Source organism: Podarcis raffonei, chromosome 13 (genome assembly GCF_027172205.1).
Source record: "Podarcis raffonei isolate rPodRaf1 chromosome 13, rPodRaf1.pri, whole genome shotgun sequence".
Lineage (NCBI taxonomy): Eukaryota > Metazoa > Chordata > Lepidosauria > Squamata > Lacertidae > Podarcis > Podarcis raffonei.
The window spans coordinates 34801112-34817608 of NC_070614.1; the positions used below are offsets into that span (position 1 = coordinate 34801112).

Sequence of the window (16497 nt, forward strand, 5' to 3'; positions counted from 1 at the left end):
TTTTACGTGTTTCCCTTCAGGGAAGGGAGGCATGGTGTATACACAGAGGCATTCCACCTTAGTTTTTCTTCTTCTTTTTCAAATCCCACCTTTGCAAAAACATCACTCTGTGCAAGTTGAGTCACATCCTTCACAGACAGCTGTTTTAAACAATTTAAAAATCAAAAGATGGTATCAAACCTTTGTTGAAACCAGGAAGCTAATATGTTTATTTTGAGTGATTAAGACATAATGCTATCTCACAGAAAGAATGCATCGGGGAGCTTTGTGTAGAGGATTTTTCTCTTTAAAAGCAGGAGCAAATCGTCAAATACGGGACTCTTATTGAACGGACCCAGAAAGAACCAGGTAGGAACAGCAATGGATGCTTGTATATTTGAAGATGAGAGATGGGTAGAGATCAGAGATGGTACCAAACCAGAGCAGCGCACGGAAAGGCCGTTTACCTTCCCGCAGTACCTATTTATCTACTTGCACTGTGTGCTTTTGAACTGCTAAGTTGGCAGGAGCAGGGACCAAGCAACGGGAGCTCACCCCGTCACGGGGATTCGAACCGCTGACCTTCTGATTGGCAAGCCCTAGGCTCTGTGGTTTAGACCACAATGCCACCCGCATCCCTGGAAGGCAGTGTACTCTCCTGCATTTGAGGTTTTTAAGCAGAGGTTGGATGGCCTCTTACGCTGAGATTCCTGCAATGGAGGGGGTTGGACTGGATGACGCTTGGGGTGCCATGCAACTCTACAATTCTGTGATTCTGATATTACATGGGGGATCTATGCTTGGATCTCCCCACATCATTTTCTTCTTCTAAAAGCAGCCTCAGCATGGGTGGGAAGGTGGAGCCCAGCCATTTCCCCCTACACCAGGTGTCCTGAGGAGAACAGTGAGGATAGTGAGATGTCTGGAAACCAAATCCTGTGAGGAATGGTTGAAAGTGCTTGGTATGTTCAGCCTGGAGAAGAGAAGATTCAGGGGAGCCATGGTGGTGGTCTTCAAATGTCTGAAGGGTTATCGTGCAGAAGTTGGGCCAGATTTGTTCTCTGCTGAGGAGGATGACAAGCCTAGAACCAATGGGTGGAAATTGCAACTTCTTAAGAGTAAGATCTGTTCTACAGTGGAGCAGACTTCCTCGGGAGGGATTGGGCTGTTCTTTGCTAGAGGTTCATACAGGGATGAGTGACAGCCTGTAGCTGCTTTATGCTTTGGAGTAGGGGGTTAGACTAAGGTTGCCAGATTTTTTTTCAACTTCAATGGGTTTTGTATGGGGACTGAGTTGTAAATCCAGGGACTCTTCCCTGGGAAACGGGGATATCTGGTAACCTTAGGTTAGACTACATGACGATCATGGTCCCTTCCAACACTAACATTCTGTGGTAAAGGTAAAGGTAAAGGTACCCCTGCCCGTACGGGCCAGTCTTGACAGACTCTGGGGTTGTGCGCCCATCTCACTCAAGAGGCCGGGGGCCAGCGCTGTCCGGAGACACTTCCAGGTCACATGGCCAGCTTGACAAAGCTGCATCTGGTGAGCCAGCGCAGCACACGGAAACGCCGTTTACCTTCCCGCCAGTAAGCGGTCCCTATTTATCTACTTGCACCCGGGGGTGCTTTCGAACTGCTAGGTTGGCAGGTGCTGGGACCGAGCAGCGGGAGCGCACCCCGCCACGGGGATTCGAACCATCAACCTTTTGATCGGCAAGCCCTAGGCGCTGAGGCTTTTACCCACAGCGCCACATTCTGTGGTACCCCTTTGTAAATCACTCCTCCCTTCCTAAGTTGCTCTTAGCTGGAGAGGGACAACTGTATCTCTACTATATGGATTTATTAAATATACACAAGGGTATCCAATCCCACGTTTCCCAGGTAATGTCTGCTTAGGCCCTAGCACAGGAGTTGAGAGTCTTTGGCCCTCCAAATGCTGCTGAACTACAACTCCCATCAGTCAATGGCCAGGGATGGTGGAAGGGAACATCTGGTTGGCCAAAGCTTCAGCACACCTGCCCTAGCGGGAATTTCAGAGGCATGGAAGGATAGTCTAAGAGGTTTCAACAGGGTTGTGCTTAACAGATGTGTGCACTATTTCCAGAATCAACTCCTACCACTTCAAAGCATGAGCCAAAAACCTATTTGTATAAAGGTGAAACAGCATCTTCAGATTGTATATTAAACCACAGACTTGCTCCACAGCCAAGAAAGGGGTTGTAAATCAGTTCCATAGAGCTTTATTGCTCTTATGGTCAGAGGAGTGTTAAGATATGATCATGGGCTCTATTGCAGCTATGGGAGGAAAGTAGTATCCTCTGCTTTAAGCAAAAGACTGGCAACTCTCTTACCTTGTATCTACCCTTGAAAAAACAAAGCCTCTAGCTTTTGCCTTTGGGGATATTAACAGTTTTATAGTGAGTTGCTAGCTTTGTAATCTTTCAGTGTTCACGTTCCTCTCCAGGTAAGCTCACTTTCAGAGGCAACCTGTTTATTTGAGCATTCATCCTGATATATTTGAACAAAGTTTGTGAGGAGGAGATTAGATGGCATCAGCTACTTATTGAGCATTCGTTCTAAATTTGTTTCTGGGGAGGTTAGACAATATTGCATCAAGCAGTTGTTATCCCACACTTCCCAGGACATTTCTATCCTGTTACTATCTTTATCACCAGAAAAAAGTTATCCCATCGCATTCCGTACTGCAATAAGGCTCAGTTTTGGGAGGGAAGTGTCTCTTTGTACAAGGGCTCCAAATCATCTTTAATTGTACAACCTAAATTTGCCAGCGTAAGATTGAATGCCGCCCGGTAGGTTCCATGGGGTAGAAACAGGCCGCCTTGCACTTTGTAAAAGTGTCGTGCATATTGATAACACTAAGTAAGTATTATCATAATCAACGATAACTGGAACAAAGTCATCAACATCATCATTATGCTGTGCATCTATTAAGGTCACCTGAGCTCTACCAGCAAGTCTAGCAACACAACAGCTGGTGAAGATAGAAGATCCCAAATACAAGGGGAGATCAAGGATTTGCCATCCTGCTGATACCAAGAGGATTCGGGGGGGGGATACTTTTTTGCCATTGATATTACATTTTGCGGCACAGATAACAAAAGAATTAAGACTGAAGCAGAAGATTTGTTGCTTGGACTCGGAGCAGAACCACTCAGGGGACACTTCAGAGCTCTTCAGAAGCAGCGATCACAATGTCAATGGTGCCCTTCTCGCTAGCTGTGTGGCTGCTTCTACTGCCTGTGCTGCTAAAAGGTGAGTGATGGCGTGGGGCAGGGGTGCCAGCTTGAAAATATTGGGGACCCAGGTAAGCCCCGCCCTGCATAATCAATCACAAGACTCAGTGCACAGACACCATTTTAATGGCAATGCCCATCAACTTGGGAAGCGAGGTGGCCCCCTCAAATATTTTAGGGGGGGCTGAAGGGACCCTGGTCCCTAGGAGTTGGCTTCTATGGTGTGGGGAGACAATGGAGGGAAGGTAATTGAGGATGAGAGAATCAGTCACTTCTCAGAGGAGTTAAAATGGGAGTAGGAGATGTACTAAGCCAAAAAAAGGAGATGCATGGTTTATAAGCGCAAATAAAGGAGTTACTCACACACTGGCCTTTCAAGTGGAACTCATCTTCCTTTCCGCTAGGGAGACAAATGTATGTCAGCAGATAGTAGCCTTGTTCTCATGTAATGTTCAACTATGGTTTATTAACTAGGGTTTTTTAGCAAACTGTGGTTTGATGTTGGCTTAACTAGTTTAGCATTACTAGTGAACCTGGGTAGCAATTCTTGGTTGAAAATGACAGGATTGCTTAACCAAAGCTTGTCCTCACTCCCCCACCCTCTTCTACTCTAAGGTATGCTCATTTGCCTTACCTATGGCTCTTTCTCTTTGACAAGTTGGACTAGCAGGATTTGAAATCCAAGTCTCTGTTTTCATTAATGTTCTAGTTGTTCTGGCCCATCTTTCACTGTGTTACAGCTGACTTGATGTGTGTATGTGTGTGGAATAATTTTTTTGGCTCATAGTAGTACTTGGCAACAGACAATTAGCCTTCACTGGGCCCAAAGTTGGCACAAGACATGTAACCACCTGAGGCAAAGAACAAGATGGTGCCCTCTCCTTGTTCCACATAAAGAAACCAGCTGAACTGGCAGCCAAATTTTATTTCAACACTGGCCATAGGATCACATCCTTGCACTGCGTCTGAGGAAGCAGATCAGATTTAGTCCTGTGGCACAGAGGGCTGGAAGGTGGGACCTCAGGTAAATGATTTGAGGGCTATTGCTCCCTAGTATGTACCACACGAGGCTGACATTTGATAACTGCATAATGATAAATGCAAAACACTTACTTACATACATACATAAAATACTTAACATGCTTCAGGATAGAGTCTTGGTGTTAGAAGCGTGCTCCAGAGCTAAAGTCCCAATGAGTCTCTGTTCAAATGAAGCCCTGTAATAAGCTCTACCAATTTGGCTCTACCAATGAGTATATTTTCATAAATATACTCATAACATATGTGTCACAATACAGAGCTGTATTCTTTTTTTAAAAAAAATACATTGGTAACAGATTGTAACCTGGGCCTCTTCCTCTTTCTCCTACATAGGCACCTGTTTTTCAGTATTTGTGTTTCAGTGTCTCTTATATGAAAAAGTGAAATGTTTTCCCTTCATTTTTGTTTTCTACAGATGCTGCCAGCTCTGAAGCAGGTAGGAACCCCTGTCTATTTTGTCTTTCCTACTCAACAATTTCACAGGCTTCACAGGCTCATGGATGGGCTGAACCAAAGGGGAGTCTCATCAAAATGTAGGGCTGCTACAAACCTAATGATCATGCAGACCTATTGTTAAACAGGAGCTTCCAGGCGGATTTAGAAATATAATTAATAAATAAATAAACTGAATATTGCTTCAATTGCTTCAATATATGGTGAGCAGCCTTGCTGCAGTTAGAGGCATTATGGCTCTAAATAGGATTGACTGGAAACCATTATCAATAGATGGAAATGTTCTTTAAAAGGTCGCATACAAATATTTGTTTTTTGTTTCAGGCAAGGCTTTTTATGTTTGTTTCTAGGTTTGCTTCAGTGCTGGTGTTATTGTGACCTATCTTTTTAAAACCTCTTTCCTTCTTCCACAGTTTGTGGAAAGCCAGCTCAACGAATTATGGGGGGTGAACCAGCTCCCTCTGATGGGTTGTCATGGCCCTGGCAAGTCAGCATTTTATATCGGGACCAACCTATTTGTGGAGGCGCCCTCATAGCCGAGAAGTGGGTCCTGTCAGCAGCTCACTGCTTCCCTAAGTAAGTTTCTGGTGTACTTGGCTGTGAAGGCATCATTCAGTTTCACCCTAGAGGCAGCTGCAAGGCCAAACTAATATTATATGCCTAACACAGAGGGCATCAATGTGACACCCACAGGCACCAGTGTCCCTGCCAGTACGCCTTATGGCATCCACAAAATGTCTCAGCAAATAACATCTCCTGTCTCTTATAGATGTGGCGGTCATTTTGTTTTGTACCTCACAGCCCAGAGCAGCCATTTTGTGACTAGCACCCAAGCACTTCCTCAACATTCCCAATGTGCCCATTGGCCCAGAATGACTGCCCATGGCTGGCCTAACAGCTACTCGGTGCCTTGGCCTTGCCAAAGCAGAACCTGACAGAGCAATGAATAATAAAGTTAAAGGAAGCAGATAGCTGGCAGAAGGTATAGATTGGGGCTGGGGGATCTTTTTCAGCCTGGAGGTGGTTGGGGCCAGAGATGAATGTCAGTAGAGCAACAGCAGCAGCTTTCACCTTTGTACAGTAGGCTACATTCAAGCCATGTAGCTCTGAATGCATATTGCATATTTTAAAACATGCAAATGGAGACAAGCATGCACTGACAAGCATAGTTCTGTCTATGCCTGAGCAGTAAATTGTTCAAACTCCAGAGCCAAACTCAAATCACAAACTTTATAGGCTCAAGTTGAATGCCATTAAGGTAAAGGAACCCTGGACGGTTAAATCCAGTCAAATTTGACTATGGGGTGTGGTGCTCATCTCCACTTTTGTGCTATTGTGTCATCTGATATCTGCTGACCACCTGATTTGGGAGGGCACTGAAATAACAAAACACGTCAGAAATTATGCCAGGAGCTCCCTCTTGGAGGTAAAGAGAACAAGGTGATTTGCCAATGGTCAGAGATGTAAACCAATGGCCCTGCAGATATTGTTGGGCTCCTACTCCCATCAGCCCCATCCCATGTGGTCAGTGGCCAGAGATGTTGTGAGTCCAGCATCTGGAGGACCAAAGGTTCCCCATCCCTGCCCTATAGCCTGGTTGCAAGAAATGGCAAGGGCTTATGCTTATGCACAATTTTAAAAAACCCAGAGGGAAAGCAAAAATGAATGGGTGCTAATGACTTGTCCGGAGACATGGAGGGGTCAACCTGGGGTCCTCTGCTTGGAAAGAGCTATGACCTTTTCTCCACTGCATTGCTATGGCCCTAGTCTCCCCTTTAAACTAGACATGTTGACATGAGACTGAATTACAAGGTCTAAGGGCACTCACCTCTTGGAGACCATTTTGGCAAAGATCTTGTTGCATTTTGCTCTTGTTTTTTTTCACTTACAGCATCAAGAGCCAAACTACCCATTCTGATGTGGTGCTGGGTGCCTATCAGCTCCTGAACACTTCAAGTAACACAGTAACATCTGATATCCAACAGATTATCCTCCATCCCACCTATGACAGTGATAGCTCCAGAGGGGATATTGCTTTAGTAGAGCTGAAGTCCCCTGTGAGTTTCACCAAGTACATTCTTCCCATCTGCTTGCCAGAGACCTCTGCAAAGTTCTCAATGGAAGAAAGCTGCTATGTGACTGGATGGGGAGATATTCAACCTGGAGGTGAGGAGATGGAGAAGTGTTTTTTGAGGTTCTCCTTCAAGCTCTGTTTACTTTCATGCCAGCAATGTACACTGCACTTTTATAGGGCAAGATGGCTCAGGTGGAAGATGCTGGATGATGCGGTTGAAATGCTGGAGGATAGAGGCGGGTATGATTTGCAGCCAGGAGTAGCCAAGGAGGTGCCTTCCAGAAGTTGTCCACTGTAATTCCCATCATCCCTGACCATGGACAATAATGTATTGGGCTGATGGGAGTTATATTCCACAACATCTGGAAAGTATCACAACCTCCAATCAGCCCAGTGCTGAGGCCTAATGGATCTTAGATGGTAAAGTATTGCAGAGACAAGGGGCCACTGTAAAAAGATCCTACCCCTAAGGGTTATAAATACCTGCAAACCATGAATAGGGCCTCAGGCTGGGTATGAGGAGAGAAACATCAAAAGCAGGACAACAAGACCATGGATTACTTTGAAGACAAAGAGTTTTTGCTGGACCTGAGAGTGAACAGGAAGGCAGTAAAGGGAACTAATCCAAGAATGCAACTCACACCGACCACCACTATGTTATCTGGTGCAGCCATTACATACCCGACAAGTGTCCTGGGAAAAACCAGTACTTCCTGTTTTGTCCTGTGAGAGCACATTTTGGGTTCCGTAATCTTGCATGATTTCGTGCCATGATCTCTCCTGGAAAGAAGTGCTTTTTCAGGTCTGTGATATCATGCAGTGCCCCAAAACATGCATTTTGGGGTGTCAGGCTATTGTGTGACAGCACAGCCCTGAAAAAAGTATGGATTTTGGGCTCTGTTATCTCACGCAGGTCACGTGACTTACACAGGAGCACAGCTGGGAAGACACATATCCCAGTTTTAGGACTCAACATGTTGGAGGGTATGTCATTGCAGCAGTGGGATGGGATCTACAGGCCTGAATTTGAGCCAGGCCAGGCCAGAGCTCAACTTCTGGGCTGCCTTGTAATGGTAGAAAAATGGCCTTCAGACCCATGCATTAGAAAGAATGTCTGTGAGACAGAATGTCTGTGAGACAGAGTGCCTTTTGATAGTGTAATCATGTTACTCTGTTGCAGCAAACACACACACACACACACAGAGAGAGAGAGAGAGAGAGAGAGAGAGAGAGAGAGAGAGAGCGCCAAACTAGCACTCTCTCTCTAGCAAATATATTTATGGCATAAGCTTTTGTGGAATTGTCCACAGAAGCTTATGCCATAATAAATGTGTTAGTCATTAAGGTGCTTCAAGACTCACTGCTGCTTTTATTAACCACAAGGTAACTACAAATGAATAGGACAGATGAGGAGGCATGGTTTGAAATCCAAGCATGCAACTTCCCAGCACACCTTCTCCCCTTGGAAAATGGATGGAGCCAAGGGTAGGCGATGGAGAAGTTGTAGTCAAACAACTTCCAGAGGGTCACAGGTTCCTTATTCTCCAAGTTAGAATTTCACAACAGTCTGGAAGCTAACAGTGCTACCACTTTTCTCACCAGTAGATGGTGAAAGTGAACCCTCTTATACAATTCTATAAGCAGAGCAGAAGGAAAAGGCAATCAGCTGGCCACTTAATCATACCTTATTATTGTCTCTTTTTTTTATTATCAGGAATTGATGTTAAAATGCAGATTTCTTTCTCTGTATGCTGTACAGTTTCGCACATGTCTGGGCAGTGCTTTGCGATATCTCAGAAACCAGTGGTCAGGGGAGATGGACGCAGTCACTATTTGCTTTTGCCTTCCTCTGTCTATATTAAATGCAGAATGGACAATGTAAAATAGGCAGCTATTAGAGTATACATTGGGGTAAGAGATATAATTGGGATGGGTGGCTAGCCACCTGATCACATCCCTAATACATCCCTGATACATTTGCTTCCTCTTACAGTGGAATTGCCACCCCCACTAACCCTCCAGGAAGTGAAAGTGCCACTTATAGACCGAGAAAAATGCAATTCTCTCTTCAACGCTACCCAACATGAACCACAACTCCATAATCCGGTCGGCCCTGGTATGATCTGTGCTGGCTACCAAGAAGGGGGCAAAGATTCCTGCCAGGTAGGATGCTCCGTAAGTGTGGTTGGCTGTGGTGGGCAGGAGCACCCCAGAAAAGGAGGGGACAGACTCCAAATGTCTAGCTCAGGTATGGAGAACCTGTGGCCCTCCAGACATTGTCATCCCCCTGATCATTGGCTCTGCTGGCTGGGGCTGATGGGAGTTGGAGTCCAACAACAGCTGGGAGGCCACAGATTTTTCCATCCTTTGTCTTGGTTTTATTCACAGGGCCAGCAGTTCAGAAACGTAGCCTTCTCAGAAGATGAGTACAGGCCTACTTAAATAGACCTGATGTGGAAATGCAATATGTCAGCCTTGTATTTTAGCAGTGGGGTAGTAGACATAGGTGGCAAGGCATTGCATGCAAGCAAGCTAGTGAGCAGGCTGGCAGAGGACAGAGAGGGTGCTCCATCTCTAATCTGTATCCACCATAGAAGCCAAGAGGTCTGTTGGAGGAGGCAATTTCCACGCTCCAGGCCCTGTATTAAAAAACAGTGGGCTGCTGTGATAAGGACTGAGCTGTTTGTCTCTCCTCTCCTGGCCCACACCAAGCATACATTTTTGCAGGCCCACAGCAAGCTAACATACATTTTTGCAGGCCCACAGCAAGCTAACATACATTTTTGCAGGCCAGTAACATTGGAAGACTGCTTTACAAGGCTGCATTATATATTCATTAAACTGAAACTGAAAGTCTGGACCAGGGATAGAAGGATCTGTCAATTTCGGCTTTCAGCATTTTAGTGTGAATTTCTCCCAATAAACACAATTTCATTTGCCGTTTTGACAAATATACATGTCTGTGCAAGCAATATTTTAATAATATATGCATCTTTGTTAACATTGTTTAGCTGGAGAAATGAATCACAAAATTCAGATATGTGCGAATTTCAATAGATAGCTATGTTTCAGTTCCCATATTGTTTTGGGAAATTCAAATTTGGTCATTTCAGCCTTATTCATAGTTTCTCCTCCATACCTTAGCCATTTCTCCACTACCTTATCTAGCTGGGAGATAGTTCCTGAACTATACGTGAGGACAAGACCAGATCCGTAAAGGAAATAAGCATAATCTGTTTTGAAACCAGTCTCCAAAACCTGCTCTCAGGAGGCTTCCTGTAACTGTGGACTGACTCCTATCTCTCTCTCCACAGGGTGACTCTGGAGGACCCTTGGCTTGCCCATGTGATGGACATTGGGTCCTGGCTGGGGTTGTGAGCTGGGGGATAGGCTGTGGCCGCCCTGGTCTCCCTGGTGTCTATTCTTCAACCCCCTTTTATGCCACTTGGATCTCCCAGCATATACCCAATATGACCTTTGTGACGTGTGGAAAGGGTGGGACTACAAGTGGGAAAAGTGAGGTGAATGGCAGAGAACAGAATTACCCTGTTGTGACACTCCTCCTAGTGTTTTTTACATTGACCCTTCTATGAGATGCTCCTCTCTCTGCCTTCAGCCCATCTACTGATGGGTTATGTGGAATTTGTTCAGAATTTGGGCACAGGTGCATTTAAATTGTTTTACTGATCAGTAGTGATTTAAGTCCTATATGCTCTGACAATTTATTGAACCAAGGGGTCTGGTTTAGGGACGCAACAGGAACACAGGCCACTCACTGCCTTACAGCAAGACAGACTGTCAGTTCATCTAGTCTAGGATTTTATACCCTGCCTGGCAGTAGCTCTCCAAGGTTCTGACAGGAGCCTTTCCCAGCCCTACTGGGAGATGCTGGGAATTGAACCCAGCAGTGGAGCAAGCCAATCAGGCGACGGGGGTGGCATGCGTGCTCTGCGCCCAGAGGCAGGGCCAGCCGCCTGTGGGGGTGGGGTCAGCTGCCCACAGGGCAGGGCCAGCCAGGGCAGGATGCTCCATGGGACCTCTGAGGAATCTGCCTGCCTTCTCCCACTCAGCCGCCCTACAGCTGAGGGGGAAGCGGTGGGCGGACCATTTGGGGCAGCATGGAGCCTGCGGGCGCCCAACCCACCTAGTCACTCCCAGGAGGGACACGTGGCTTGGGCATGCTGCAGGCCCCGCGGTGAGTGCCGCCTGGCATTTTGTCACACACACACCCAGTGTTGACACCCGGGGTGACCCACCCCCACCACACACCCCTTCTTCCACCCCTGATTGAACCTAAGACCTTTTGGATGCAAAGCTCAATATCTTTTAATTTGTCCGCAAATAAATATGGCGCCCAGAATAGTGGGGTTGTAATTTATCTTCAGTTCAAAGTTATAATGTTAATTCAGATAATTTTATACTTCTGCTTGTTTGTACTTGATCAAAGAATTGTTATATGGTATTTATAAATATTTGTGAATATTTTCTTGCTGTTACTCTTTATATAAAGTTGCTGTATATTTTGCTTTGCTGAACATGTTGAAAGAAGTACCCAGAAATATCCAGGATTATTAAAATGAGCAATTGGACCAACTTTCTATGGGGGGGGGTGCACACATACTTTTGAGGAAGTACCTTCTTTTGGCACTTTCTACATCATACTCTAGAGAGCATTCAAAATATCTCACAGCCCACTGGTGGTCCACAGGCCACAGTTTGGGAATCCACAGTTTAGGAGAATGCGGAACATCACCTGAAGGAGTAAACTGACACTTTCAAGATGCTTCTCTAGAAAGAAGACTGATAAATTCATTGGGAAATGGAGATTGAGTAGTTTTCTGGGCACATCCACACCACCTGTCTGAGGCATTCTTATATCACTTTAACGGATATGGGTTCTTAAGTATCCAGATAACTGTAGTTTATTAAGGGTGCTGACACCACACAACTACAATCCCCAGCCCCCTTACCAAGCTATAATTCCCAGGATTCTCCATTACTGTTAAAATGGCAGAAGAGCGCTTTAAATGTATAGAGTGGGTGTAATTGTTTCAAAATAAGGATATCCTTGGGATTTCTTCTCAGTGTTACTGTAAGCCTAGCTCCTCCTTGTCGAGGTTTTATTGTAAAAATTACACATTAATGTAAATAAAAAGAAAAATGAAGCATATTTGAATTTTACTATTTCCTATACATTGTATATTACACATCAAATCCATTCCTGTGTGATTGATCTCAGTTATTTGTAGCGTACGCTTTTATGTTGGTCTGGCAAGTGGGCATATTACCAGCCCTTGCAATAAAGTTGAGTATCAGTTGTTGAGAGAGAAATACCAAGAGAAGGAAAGGAGAATGGGAAAGAAAGTAAGTGGCTGTTTTGCTTCGGGGTGGGGTATACTACCTTTTTATTTTCATATGCTTATAATTATCTGCTTAATGGGGGAATCTCGGAAGTATGTAAAAATCCCTACTTTGTCTGTGGTTAGTCTATTTCACTGATAGGCTTGATGCCACCAAGTTCACAATTTGCATATACAATTCATACACTAAAGATGTACCTCTTTGCCCTGGCCTCTGATACCTAAATATATTTTCAGGACCCACCTTGTTCTTCTGATTGCTAATTGCTTTAACTGACTTTAATATTGTATCTCTGTATTGTTGTAAGCCATTGTGGGATCTTTCCATGAAGGGTCCGATCAATCAATATATTTCTGCACCCTTGAGGAATCCTCTAATTATTGATTTGTTAAATTTTGATGCTGCCCTTTAAATGAGTTACTGATTTGGATACTCCCATAGAAAAGTAGGGTTCAGTCATGCACTGAAGTGAAGTGCAGAATTATCCTCCTTTCAATTTATTTGCCCTACCAAACAGAGACTAGATTTATTTTTCTTCCTGTTTGCCATACTGATTATACAGTACAAAAGTATCAATTAAGCTTTTGTCCGGTGTTGCTGAAGCTGATTATTTATTTATGCATATTTACTCACTCAAAAAACCTATGCAAATACAGCTAATAGTCAGCACCAAAGAAAGGCTATTACAGCAGTTGTTCTGCAGAGTGTAAGCTGTGTGCATGTGTATTCTTTCTCTTAGTTGAATAACACTGCAATCCTACTTTGACTTACCTGGGAATAAGTACTCATGGCAGAGTAAGATGGCCAGTTCAGGTGGCAAATGCCAAGGGGTGTGGAGTGACTAGAGCTCAGTGGATGCTGGTCCATTAGGCCGAATGGGCCATTGCCCCACCAACCTCAATCTGACCTCAGCAAGCCCACATATCTTACTTCCAACCAGTCCATGGGGTGCCACTGGCTGTCAGCTTCCTCTTGCTCTTCTAGAACTCAGCAGGGAGCAGGGGACCATTTTAGAATTAGTTGGCTCTGTTAGTCATTAACTCAGGCTCCACAGACTGTTTGGGCTCCCTGCTCCTATCCCACTAGTCCCCAGCCCCCACTGCTGTGCATGCTTTATTTTCTGTCCTACCCTGTGCTATTTTTCTAGAAAAAGAGGTGCTGAAACTCACCACAAACTCCTCCCTTCTTCTCTTTTATTGGCAATGGTGCACCCCTGAGAGGTGCCGGAACTGAGTTCTTGTGAGTTTCAGCTGCAAAAAAAGCCCCGGTCCTACACCAAGTGCTTTTTTTGTGACACTATTCACTGGTATAGTGAATCATCGCAGCCAATTATTATTATTATTATTATTATTATTATTATTATTATTATTATTATTATCCCCTTTCCTTGCTGCCCATGGCAGCCATTTTGTGCTGGCAGCCTGTCTTGCCAAATGCAAGGTGGTTCTTTTAAAATGAGATTCAGAAGCAATACAAAATACACGAGTGAGAAGATTAAAGATTTTATTCTAAAACAGCAAGCAATGTATACATACCAAGCAGGCACTTCAATCTGCCACTTGGAAGCCCTCAAGCAGCGTCAAAGCTACTCCCCTCAGGTAGCCTCAGTTTGCACGGCCCTGTGGCCAATCAGTCCATGCATGAGTTTCAAAGAAACTCTGCCCAAACTGTCCGATTTTATACATGTGTGGCTTCCAAGACTAGCGACGTGCAAATCATCCTTTAGCCACCCCCTCCCAATGCCTCACTTTCTCAAAATATGTCAAACATAAAAAAGGTACCCAGCACTTGTTAGGAATACATTCTTTAAAGAAACAGCTAAGGTTCCTTTAAACTTCAAAAAGCGTTCCAGAAGTTTCTTCAATGTGTGGGAGTGCCAGCTTAATTGGAGTCAGCTGAAGATGCAGTCAAAAGGAGGAGCTATGAGTTTGCCATTTGAGGCACGAAGAAAGCACACACACACACTGAGTTTATACTGTGCTGGAGAAATATAGAAGGCATGTAAATAGTTTGTTCCTGCCAACCTAGCAGTTCGAAAGCACGCAGTGCAAGTAGATAAATAGATACCACTCTGGCAGGAAAGTAAACGGTGTTTCCGTGCGCTGCTCTGGTTCGCCAAAAGCGGCTTAGTCATGCTGGCCACATGACCCAGAAGCTGTATGCCAGCTCCCTCGGCCAATAAAGTGAGATGAGCGCCCCAACCCCAGAGTCGGCCACAACTGGACCTAATGATCAGGGGTACCTTTACCTTACTAAATAGTTTGTATATATTTGTAATAGAAATTCTTGTGCAACCAGTCAAGCAATAAAGAAGCTCTTGGCTGAGGACTTTGACTATGACTACTGTTCTTCTCGTCTGCCACCAGGGAAATACTCTGCTGTAAACAGTAAGATGAGGTTTTGCTGAGGTGCCACCACACAAGCAGAAGGAGCAGCAGAAGTGTGTGGGTGGTAACCTCCAGTAGCACTATCCTCCACAACTGATAAGGCAGTTGTAGGGGGCTGGGGAGGACTTCACCTCCTCCCAGTGTTCCCAAAATATTTAAGACTGTTCTCAAAACATTCATATTGACATTCCATGGGGGGGGGGACAGAGGCAGAAAGAGCTCCATGTCAGACCAATAACTCCTCGATACATTATAACTTCCAGGTGCATTTCCCATACACAGCCATGGCACTTTTATCAATAGAGCACTGCCTACACCTCCTAAGCTAGCCTGCTGCCCTTGTAAAAAGTGAAGTATACTTCCCCATCACTGTTGCTGAGTAAGATTCAAGTGTCTGCCCAGTTGGTTTCTGCCCATGGGATAAAGTACCATCTTCTCCTTTCCCTCAGGCTGCAATATGTCCTGGGCCAGTCATGGTATTGAAAGCCACCAAAGAAGTCCAGGAGAACAAGCAGGGTCTTGTTTTCAGACCTTTTGGTGATTTCAGTGGATTCACATTGAGTATGACTAACAGTCAACCTCACCTGATATTCAGCCCAGTTATGGCCTGTATGGATTGCTTTAGACATTTCCTTCTCTATGGTCTGTCTCTCTCTTTTGGAATCAGCTCTACTGTTGCAACCTTCTCACTTTGCATACAAAGTCACACCCTTTACGGCATGTGTGTGACAAAGAAAGAGGGGGAACCAGGAAACTAATATGTTTGTTTTGAATGACGGAACATAGTGCTACTTCATATGAATTTAAAAAGGGTGATCTCTCCTTCCCTCTAAAACTAACTGCTTCTGCTAGAAGTACAAAGACTTTTCTGAACAGCTCTGAAAAAGCTAGGTAAGAATGATAAATACTAGGAAAGGATGTTTGTATATTTGAAACGCAGTGGCAGAGTCATGTGAGAGGGCCAAACTAGATGCTACGTAGGCGATCTATGGCTCCATGCATGTCTCTCCATGCATAATTTCCTCCCAAACTGATTCCCCAGATCCAAATCCACAGTGCCTTGAAGCTGCAATTACCTACAGAGGGTGAACACAGGGGCACAATTTGGGTTAAATGGCAAGATCCAGTACTGGATGGCTGAAATATATTGTTCCTGTCAATCATGAAATTAGGAGCTGTGATGATATGCATTTGTCTTTTAAATGTTTTAGACCTTTATTCATTTTTTTTAGATCCTTATAAATGTTTTACATTGTTCTTAACATTTTTAATATATATTTACTTTATTTTTTTATTGTACTGTATTTTCATTATACTGTATTAACATTGTTGTTACATTTTGGTGTTTGCTGCCCTGGTCCCTTTTAAAAGAACTGTAATAAAAGCATGCATAGATAGAAACTTTATTTGCATTAGCCACTAGCCATAGCAATAAGAAAAAATATACTGGGGATAGAACTAAATAGTTAGGTATACAAAATACATTCTGGAGGTCTACATCAATACAAATGGCAGAACTGATACATGATCCTTTAACCACAGATAAAACATGTGAGCCAATAGGCTTTCTTTTTATTTCCCCGCCCCCCCTAAGCTGAGGAATATTAGAAAGTTAATCAAATAATAGATCTTATTCTAATTGCCCCTGCTAAAAATTTTGCAGTTTTTGCTGTCACCTGGTTATCTTGTTCTACCAGAAGAAAGACACAGTAGCAGTGCTTGAGCATCCTGATTTGGGTAGTAGTAGATGAGTAATAACCTCACTCCTCAAATCTTTATAGAGAGTGCAATCTAGCAGTAATAAATACATAAGCAGATTGTTGGCACCTGTCTGTCTCCAGAAACAATGAAGTGTGTCTCCAGGCCTGAAGTCAAACCAGTGCAATAGCAGCACCAAAGTGACCTCCCTGGGGCGCAAGCCTTGGCAGTGTGGATAGGGGTCCTGGGC

The 16497-nt window shown here is 44.3% G+C and overlaps 1 protein-coding gene across 1 annotated transcript; it reads left to right on the forward strand.

Moving 5' to 3' along the window:
• Window positions 1-3191: 3191 nt before the first annotated feature.
• Window positions 3192-10932, forward strand: LOC128398887 (serine protease 33-like). The gene is made up of 5 exons (XM_053360152.1): window positions 3192-3252; window positions 5141-5303; window positions 6619-6893; window positions 8795-8964; window positions 10116-10932. Exons 1-5 carry the CDS (start codon window positions 3192-3194, stop codon window positions 10392-10394), a joined length of 948 nt encoding a protein of 315 aa, XP_053216127.1. The 3' UTR covers window positions 10395-10932.
• The last annotated feature ends 5565 nt before the right edge of the window (window positions 10933-16497 follow it).

Excerpts from the sequence above, each read along its gene's own strand:
- LOC128398887 (XM_053360152.1), top strand. The coding sequence starts at position 3,192 with ATGTCAATGGTGCCCTTCTCGCTAGCTGTGTGGCTGCTTCTACTGCCT. Across the intron at positions 5,304-6,618 it reads GCAGCTCACTGCTTCCCTAA|CATCAAGAGCCAAACTACCC; the intron begins GTAAGTTTCTGG and ends TTTCACTTACAG. Across the intron at positions 6,894-8,794 it reads GGGAGATATTCAACCTGGAG|TGGAATTGCCACCCCCACTA; the intron begins GTGAGGAGATGG and ends TTCCTCTTACAG.